The following is a 10,026-nucleotide window of genomic DNA, read 5'->3' on the forward strand; positions in this document are numbered from 1 at the left end:
CACCTTCAAAATATATCCCAAATCAAACCACTTCCCAACTTTTTCCACTGAGCTATGCCTGGACTTTTTTTTTTTTTTTTGAGACAGGATCTCTCTCTGTCACCCAGGCTGGAGTCCAGTGGTGCGATCTTGGCTCACTGCAACCTCTGCCTCCCGGGTTCAAGCAATCCTCCTGCCTCAGCCTCCTAAGTAGCTGGGATTACAGGTGCATGCCATCACAGCCCACCTAATTTTTGCATTTTTAGTAGAGACGGGGTTTCACCTTATTGGTCAGGCTGGTCTCAAACTCCCAACCTCAGGTGATCCACCTGCTTCGGCCTCCCAAAGTGCTGGGATTACAGGAATGAGCCACCGGACCCAGACTCCGTGCCTGGACTTCTGCAGTGGACTTCCAATTGATCTCCCTGCTTCCATTGCACCCCACTGCAGTCTGCAATCCCGCAGGAGCCTAAATGAGACCCTGTCACTCTCTTGCTCAAAGCCACATTGCATTTTATTCTAGCTAGAGTGGAAAGCATGGTGGGAGGTCCTTACCATGACCTTCCAGGCCCTATGTGATGTGAACCCTGGCAATTTCCATGACCTCTCACTTTTCCCTTGTCACTCTGCTCCAGCCTCAATACCTTCCCTGCATTGGACAGGCCAAGGCAATTAATGTGATTGCTACATCTTTAGCCTGAAGCACACTTCCCTCAGAGGAGTGGTGCTCAACCCTATCACATCAAATGCTCTCTTTTAAAATATTTGCTGTCCCAATCCCACAATGAAAACCATAGGTTATAAATTATAACTCCAATAAAATAAATATGATGCCCTAATTGTGATATAATGAGAAAGAAAGGAAACCAACTTCTACTATAACATAGATTTTAATGTTAGTGCTCAGGCACAACTATATTAGCAAACTTCATGAAAAAGTCTGGCGCTTGCAGTTATAGAGTTATGGTGAGTTGAGAGCTATAAATGCAGACAGATATCCATGTGTTGTATTTGTGGCTCAGACACCACCAGCTGAATCAATTGGCATGGGTTACATGAGTGTCCACAACGGTGGACAGCCCTTGGAGAAATTCTGAATATAATAGAGTGCATAAAAATTCAAATGTGATAAAATAAAAGACAGATTCAATGATGTAAAAATAAAATGTGTTTGCATGACAAAAAATCACATAGAGGTACATGACAAAGTGGGAGAAAATATTTCCAAGATATATCACAGATAAAAGGCTAAAATAACCAAGTATATAAGAACTTGTAAAAAATGAGGGGGAGAAAGACTACAAACCTGATAGAAAAACAGATAAAACACATGAACAGATAATTCACAAAAAAAGCTAAATTACTTAAAACATTAAAAGATGCTCAACTTTTCTCGTAATATGAGAAATGCAAATTAAAATCATACTGAGATACCATTTCTCATGTATCAGATTGGCAAAAAATAGTACAATAGGAAATGTATAATCGTAGAAACAATACATACTTTTACACTTTAACTCGCAATGTCAATTTTAGTAGTTTACCTTGAAGATAAACTTGTAACAGTATAAAATAATATACAAAAAAAGTCAGCTACCCTAATAAGTGAAAAAAGCAAAGTGTAAAGTAGTATATAATGTGTTACTTTTCATGTAAGAAAGAAGAGGAAACAAGAATACACACACAAGCAAAAAAGAATTAAAAAGCTGGCTGTGGTGGCTCATGCCTTTAATCCTAGCACTTTGGGAGGCTAAGGCAGAGGCATAACTTGAGGCCAGAAGTTTGGGACCAGCCTGGGTAACATAGCAAGACCCCATCTCTACGAACATAAAAATTAAAAAATTAGCCAGGTTTGGCGGCACCCACCTCTAGTCCCAGCTACTCGGGAGGCTGAAGTGGGAGGATCACTTGAGCCATGAAGTGGAGGCTGCAGTGAGCTGTTATTGTACCACTGCACTCTAGCATGGGCAACAGAGTAAGTCCCCATCTCTAAAAGGAAAAAAGTGAAAGGGAAAAATAGTACAATCTTTCTCAATGAAAACAGCAGAACAATTAAAAACAAAGAAAGAAAGAAAACAGTAGAAGAGTGGTTGCATTTCAGGAAAATTTAGTGTATACTGAATCCCTATAAATATTCTTTATGTTACATGTAAAACAGAGTTAGTTCTAGGTCCAGATATTACAAACAGGGTTTTCACTCACAGCAGTATCTGAGAAACTGACAAATTGTGGAATGTCTTCCTAGCACCCCGGCCCCTGCCCTACATGGCAGCATGTCCCCTGGTTATTGTGATAACTCAAAACAACACTGTTGCAAGTTGGATTGTGTTCCTCCAAAAGATATGTGGAAGTCCTAGCCCCTAGTACCTGTGAATGTCATATTTGGAAATAGAGTCTTCGCAGATGTAATCAGGTTAAGCTGAATCATACCGAATCAGGGTGAGGCCAAATCCAATGACTGGTGTCTTTTTTGAGACAGAGTCCAGACTGGAGTTCAGTGGCATGATCCTGGCTCACTACAACCTCCGCCTCCCATGTTCAAGTTATTCTCCTGCCTCAGCCTCCTGAGTAGCTGGGATTACAGGTGCCCACCACCATGCCCAGCTCATTTTTTGTATTTTAGTAGAGATGAGGTTTCACTATATTGGCCAGGCTGGTCTAGAACTCCTGAGCTCAGGCAATCCACCTGCCTCAGCCTCCCAAAGTGCTAGGATTGCAGGTGTGAGCCACCACACCCGACCGACTGGTGTCTTTTTTTTTTTTTTTTTAAGATAGAGTCTCACTCTTGTTGCCCAGGCTGGAGTGCAATGGCACAATCTTGGCTCACTGCAACCTCCGCCTCCCGGGTTCAAGCAATTCTCCTGCCTCAGCCTCCCAAGTAGCTGGGATTGCGGTGCCGGCTACCACACCCAGCTAATTTTTTTTTTTTTTTTTTTTGTATTTTAGTAGAGACAGGATTTCACCATGTTGGCCAGGCTGGTTTTGAATTCCTAACCTCGGATGATCTGCCCGCCTTGGCCTCCCAAAGTGCTGGGATTACAGGCGTGAGCCACTGCACCCGGCCTGACTGGTGCCTTAATAAAAAAGAAAAAATGTGGATACACAAAGAGAGAGAGAGAGAGAGAGAGAAAGAGAGAGAGCGCCATGTGGATACAGAGGCGGACATTAGAGTAACACATCTACAAACCAAGGAATGCCAAGATCGCCAGCAACCTCTAGAAACTAGGAGGAGGGCGTGGAACAGACTCCCCTTCAGTGCCTCCAATAGGAACCAGCCCTGCCAATACCTTGACATGATTTCTTTTGTGTGTGTGTGTGTGTGTGTGTGTGTGTGTGTGTGTGTGACAGAATCTCGCTCTGTTGCCCAGGCTGGAGTGCAGTGGCATGATCTCTGCTCACTGCAACCTCTGCCTCCTGGGTTTAAGCAGTTCTGCCTCAGCCTCCTGAGTAGCTGGGATTACAGGTGAACCTCACCACGCCTGTCTAAGTTTTGTATTTTTTTAGTAGAGACAGAGTTTTGCCATGTTGACCAAGTTGGTCTTGAACTCCTGACCTCAAGTAATGCGCCTGACTTGACCTCCCAAAGTGCTGGGACTACAGGTGTGATCCCAACCATCACATGTTGGGGTCCGCGTGTTTCCTAAACAAGGGAATGAACACACAAGACAACACAAGACAAGACAAACATGGCGGCCGCCACGAGCAGCATGCTCTCCTTTATTTTATACATGCTTGTGGAATTTTATCACGTCACAAGAAACGAGTTGTTTTTATGTCACAAGTTGTTTTTATGTCATGAGTTGTTTTTCTGACCTTTCCCTAACTTTCCAATTTCTTAAGATGCTTAAACATTAACCAGTTCCCAGAGTCTGCTGTTTACAGCCAACTCCTTTGTTCTTCCTGTTTGCAGAGAAGAAACCTCATGCTTTGTTTGCAAGAGCATAACTATCGGGAACATCTCGTTTGTGAGCACGTGGTCCTCTACAATCACACCCGGTCTTGACTTAGGACTTCTGGCCTGCAGATATGTGAAAGAATAAATTTCTGTTCTTTTAAACCAAACCTCCACACAGTACAGTGCACTACTGAAAACCGATCTTGGGCCAGGCATGGTGGCTCACACCTGCAATCCCAGCATTTTGGGAGGCTGAGGCAGGAGGACTGCTCGAGGCTAGAAGTTTGAGATCAGCCTGGGCAACATGGTGAGATGAGACTTCCTCTCTAAAACAGAAGAGAAAGGGAGGGGAGGGGAGGGGAGGGGAAGGGAGAGGAGGGGAATTTTTGGGTCTTCCTTCTGTATAGCTTAGACAACACCCTTCAGTGGTACCTTCCCTGAACACTTTAATCAAAATACCATCCCACACCATCAGTCTCATCCTTTTATTCTGCTTAAATGTTTCCTTACTTTTCATTACCCAACATATCATTTATTTATTTTCTTATTTGTTCATTGTCTGTCTCCCCAACTAGAATGCAAGCACAACTTGGTTTTGTTCACTGCTGTAGCCCCCACTGACCCAGAGCATCTCTTGCACACAGTAGGAACTCAATTAACAGTTATTGGTCAGGCACGGTGGCTCATGCCTGTGATCTCAGCATGTTGGGAGGCCAAGGTGGGTGGAGCACCTGAGGTCATGAGTTTGAGACCAGCCTTACTAACATGGTAAAACCTCTTCTCTACTAAATACAAAAAATTAGCCAGGCATGGTGGTGCATGCCTGTAATCCCAGCTGCTTGGGAAGCTGAGGCAGGAGAATTGCTTGAACCCAGGAGGCAGAGGTTGCAGTGAGTGGAGATTGCGCCATTGCACTCCAGCCTGGACAACAAGAGCGAAACTCTGTCTCAAAAAAAAGAAAAAAAGAGAAAAGAACTGAGCTAATAAATGGGCATCCCTTTATAAAAAGAGCGCAAATGTGGATGGGTATGGTGGCTCACGTTTGTAATCCTAGTACATTGGGAGGCTGAGGCAGGCGGATCATGAGGTCAGGAGTTTGAGACCAGCCTGGCCAACATGGTGAAACCCCATCTCTACTAAAAATACAAAAATTAGCTGGGAGTGGTGGCACGCACCTCTAGTCCTAGCTACTCTGGAGGCTGAAGCAGGAGAATCACATGAACCTGGGAAGCGGAGGTTGCGGTGAGCCGAGATCGCACCGCTGCATTCCAGCCTGGATGACAGGGTGAGACTCCGTCTTTTACATTTGCTTAAAAGAGCAAATGTAACCTTGGTATCACGAGGAACAGGAGAAAACCATTTACCCAAAGAAGAGAGCAGAGAGACCTCCAAGAACACCTGAAAGCCAAAAGATTCAGAGGAAAAATAAAATAATTTGAGATGTTTTAGTGAAAGTTGAATGTGCAAACTCTTTTAGTCACAGAATATTATTGCTGTCACTGCAGACATGATGTGCAAACATGCATATGCTTGATTGGCAAGGCATTTGAGCCAAAAGTGCTACATCTGTCATGTTTGTTTGAAGCCAAGCCAAATAGGCTGAACACACATTTAGAGAGTGCTAAGAGAATTTTATACTTTGTACTTGCTGTCAAAAGCAGCAGGGGAAAATGTGTTGAAATGAGAAAGTGTACATACTAAATAGCCAAAATGGTGCATGTGGCAAGTTACGTGCAGGGTTTCTCATCCTGGGCACTGTTGACATTTTGGGTTGATAGTTCTTTGCTTGTGAGGGGCTGTCCTGTGCATTGTAGAATAATTTGCAGCATCCATGGCCACCCCATGACAGAACCTTTTGCCCAGTTATGACAACCAAAAATGTCTGCAGACATTGCCAGATATCCTCTGTGGAGTGTGTGGGGGAGATGGCAAAATCACACCGTTTGACAACCACTGAGTTTGTTTGGGTTTTTTTTTTTTTTTTGGAAATGGAGTCTCGCTGTGTCCCTCAAGCTGGAGTGCAGTGGAACAATCTCAGCTCACTGCAACCTCCGCCTCCCAGGTTCAAGCGATTCTCCTGCCTCAGCCTCCCAAGTAGCTGGGACTACAGGCACATGCCACCATGCCAGGCCAAGTTTTTGTATTTTTAGTAGAATCTGGTTTCATCATGTTGGCCAGGCTGGTCTCGAACTCCTGACCTCAAGTGATCAGCTCACCTTGGCCTCCCAAAGTGCTGGGATTACAGGTGTGAGCCACCACACCCAGTGGAACATTTCTTTCTTAGATGCCAGCATCATGTGAAGAAGCTCAAGCTAGACTACTGAATGATAAGAGGCCGTGTGGAGAGAGGTCCTGATGGATGAGAAGCCATCTTGGATGTTCTACCCCAGCTGAGCTTCAGCTGAATGCAACCATGAGGCCTTGGCTATACCATGCAGGGCAGAAGAACTGTTCAGCTGAGCCCAGTCAACTCACAGAATTGTTAAAAAAAAAAAAAAAAAAATAGAAATCACAGTTGTTTTAAGCCAGTAAGTTTTGAGCTGGTTTGTTGCACAGCAATAAACAACTAAAGTATTATCAAATGTCTAAGTTGGTAAAGGTGAATGCACCATTGCAGCCAGCTCACACCAGCTACAGGAGCCAAATGCTGAATTTTCTGGGTCAATTATTAAACACAGCTGTTATTAAAAATTAAATTAGAGCACAATTCACAGTTGCAAAAATGTAGAACTAGCCTAAATGTCCATCAATCAATAGGTAGATAAAGAAACTGTGGCATATATATATATGATGGAATATGACTCAACCATAAAAAAGGAATTAATTAATGGCATTCACAACAACCTGGATGGAATTGGAGACCATTATTCTAAGTGAAGTAACTCAGAAATGGAAAACCAAACATTGTATGTTCTCACTCATAAGCAGGAGCTAAACTATGAGGATGCCAAGGCATAAGAAGGATACAAAGGACTTTGGGGACTCAGGGGGAAAGGGTAGGAAGAGGTGAGGGATAAAAGACTACAAATTGGGTGCAGTGTACACTGCTCGGGTGATGGGTGCACCAAAATCTCACAAATCACTGATAAAGAACTTACTCATAACCAAAACCACCTGTGCCACAAAAACCTATGGAAACAAAAAATTTAAAAATATATTTTTCTAATTAAATCAGGCTGGGTGCAATGGCTCATGCCTGTAATTCCAGCATTTTGGGAGGCTGAGGCAGGAGAAACACTTGAGCTAAGAGTTTGAGGCTGCAGTGAGCTATGATTGCACAGCTGCTCTCCAGCTGGACAACGAAGGTAGACCCTGCCTGTAAAAACAAATTTAAATTAAATTATATAAACTTACATTAAAACACATTGTATTTCAAAAGATAATAAGTACCAACTTTCTATTTATTTATTTATTTTTCAGATGGAGTATCACTCTTGTTGCCCAGGCTAGAGTGCAGTGGTGCGGTATCAGCTCACTGCAACCTCGGCCTCCCAGTTCAAGCAATTCTCCTGCCTCAGCCTCCCAAGTAGCTGGGATTACAGGCATGTGCCAGCATGTCCAGCTAATTTTGTATTTTTAGTAGAGATGGGGTTTCACCATGTTGGCCAGGCTGGTCTCAAACTCATGACCTCAGGTGATCCACCTGCCTCGGCCTTCCAAAGTACTGGGATTACAGGCATAAGCTGCCACACCCAGCCTTTCTAATTATAATAATGTATTTTACTGTTATCTATGCTCTTGAAGTTATTTATGTCTACTGTGTCTGAACAGTGAACATACTATATAATAGTGTACTGTTGGCCGGGCGCGGTGGCTCAAGCCTGTAATCCCAGCACTTTGGGAGGCCGAGGCGGGCGGATCACAAGGTCAGGAGATCGAGACCATCCTGGCTAACACGGTGAAACCCCGTCTCTACTAAAAAATACAAAAAACTAGCTGGGCGAGGTGGCGGGCGCCTGTAGTCCCAGCTACTCGGGAGGCTGAGGCAGGAGAATGGCGTGAACCCGGGAGGCGGAGCTTGCAGTGAGCTGAGATCTGGCCAGTGCACTCCAGCTTGGGTGACAGAGCGAGACTCCGTCTCAAAAAAAAAAAAAAAAAAAAAAATAGTGTACTGTTGCTCACCTTTGTCCAACTCTGCATTCAGTGATATTACATTGACAGCCTGAAACTGGCCATCACAGGAGCATTTCCACCACAGAAATTGCCAAATGTTATACACCAGAACTCTTTTTGTCCAGAGAGGCAATCATTAAACATTTACAGCACATCACTGGTACCCACCTGGCAGGGCTTTAATAATAGCTAACACCCGTTGAAAACAGCCTGGTGCTGTTCTAAACTTTTCCCAGCTCTATGAAGTCAGTCCTATTATGATACTGATCTTACAGATGAAGAAATCAAGGAACAGAGAAGTTAAATACTTTGTCCAAGGTTATAGTACTATTAGAGTAAGCAATGGAGTGGAACTCAGGCGTCTGGGTTTCATGCCTTTAAGTACACTATGCATATTTTCCCAACCATTACTCAGGGTACAAGATCTAATAAATGCAAATGTATTTAGTGGGGAGAACAGAACAGAAAATGTGAAATTGGAGCTCTAGGTTTACAGTACCAATGAGTTAGAGGTTTTAATATAATGCAAAATTCAAATAGGACATCCTATGGGATTTAAAAACCAAAAAGGAGGCCAGGTGCAGTCGCTCAGGCCTGTAATCCCAGCAGTTTGGGGGGCCAAGGCGGGTCAGTCACCTGAGATCACGAGTTTGAAACCAGCCTGGCCAACATGGTGAAACCCCGTCTCTACTAAAAATACAAAAATTAGCCGGGTGCAGTGGCGGGCACCCGTAATCCCAGCTACTCAGGAGGCTGAGGCAGGAGAATTGCTTGAATCCAGGAGGCGGAGGTTGCAGTGAGCCGAGATTGTGCCACTGCACTCCAGCCTGGGAGACAGAGCGAGACTCTGTCAAAAATAAATAAATAAATAGATAAATAAACAAATAAATAAATAAGGAAGCAAGACCAAAGAACAAACTATAATAAAGTGAAAAGCAGCTAACACATACCTGGCACAGATGTCTAGTCCATGTTGGTTCCATTACCCTCTCCATGCCCTAGATGTTCACAACTACTTCCTTACAAAGAAATTCTCTGCAGGGTTAAGTCGCTGGGCCCAACTTCTAGGGCTTGATGTCACTAACAGACAGTACTCTTCCAAAGTCTATAGAGTAAATCAATGATCCACTGTGCTTATCCTCTTATCTTTTTCTTTCCTCACATGGAAAGTTGCTTGCAGTATTTCTCAAACCCATCAATATAATAAAAACAAAAACACTTGGAAAAAAATGGTTTTTACTACTAAGGCCACATAGAGAAGGAAACAAACCGAAGAGCCAGTTGATGTGATGTTTGGCTGAGGAGGGGTCTGTTAGATGCCAATTTCTTGCTGGTCATCCTTACGCCTCAGGGACGGTGCCCGAGGAGGGATGCTGCCCTAGAATACTTTACTGGACAGTAAACGCTTAGTTCAATCACTTTGTCTTCCATCCTTGCCGCAATTAGAGGCATTTTACTCATAGTTTACTGGCATTTTCTCATGCTTGATTGAGAGCCTGTCCTCTGAGCTCACAAATGTTATTAGGCGCTTGCAAATCAAGGCTAATTATTCAGTTCTGTGGGACATTGTCCTAACATCTCTCGACGCCCACAGCCTTCTGCCCAGGGAGATCTTTGGAATAGGTCACTACCTGCAGATTATAATTTTGCAGCCTAACTGATAGAATCTTCCCAAGCTGGTTTATACTAGTTCCTGCAAGAGCACAATTAGATATTAATTTTTCTGGCACACAGATTGCAAATTTTTTTTTTTTTGAGGGGGAGTCTCACTCTGTCGCATAGGTTGGAGTGCAGTGACACAATCTCGGCTCACTGAAGCCTCCGCAGTGAGCTTGTGATTCTCCTGCTTTAGCCTCCTGAGTAGCTGGGATTACAGGTGCTTGCCACCACACTCAGCTAAGTTTTGTATTTTAAATGGAGACAGGGTTTCACCATGTTGGCCAGGCTGATCCCAAACTCCTGACCTCAGGTGATCTGTGTGCCTCGGCCTCCCAAAGTGCTGAGATTGCAGGTGTGAGCCAATGCCCAGCCTGCAAATA

The 10,026-nt window shown here is 43.9% G+C and overlaps 1 protein-coding gene across 1 annotated transcript in view; it reads right to left on the reverse strand.

Moving 5' to 3' along the window:
• Window positions 1-9,128, reverse strand: part of DERL1 (derlin 1) — a 47,250-nt gene extending 38,122 nt beyond the window's left edge. The window contains exon 1 of the mRNA XM_033203248.1: window positions 8,938-9,128. Within this exon, the coding sequence (XP_033059139.1) occupies window positions 8,938-8,982 (45 nt within the window). The 5' untranslated portion in view covers window positions 8,983-9,128. The remainder of the gene's footprint in view (window positions 1-8,937) is intronic.
• Window positions 9,129-10,026: the final 898 nt, after the last annotated feature.

Source organism: Trachypithecus francoisi, unplaced genomic scaffold (assembly GCF_009764315.1).
Source record: "Trachypithecus francoisi isolate TF-2019V2 unplaced genomic scaffold, Tfra_2.0 Lachesis_group7, whole genome shotgun sequence".
In the NCBI taxonomy this organism is placed as follows: Eukaryota; Metazoa; Chordata; class Mammalia; order Primates; family Cercopithecidae; genus Trachypithecus; species Trachypithecus francoisi.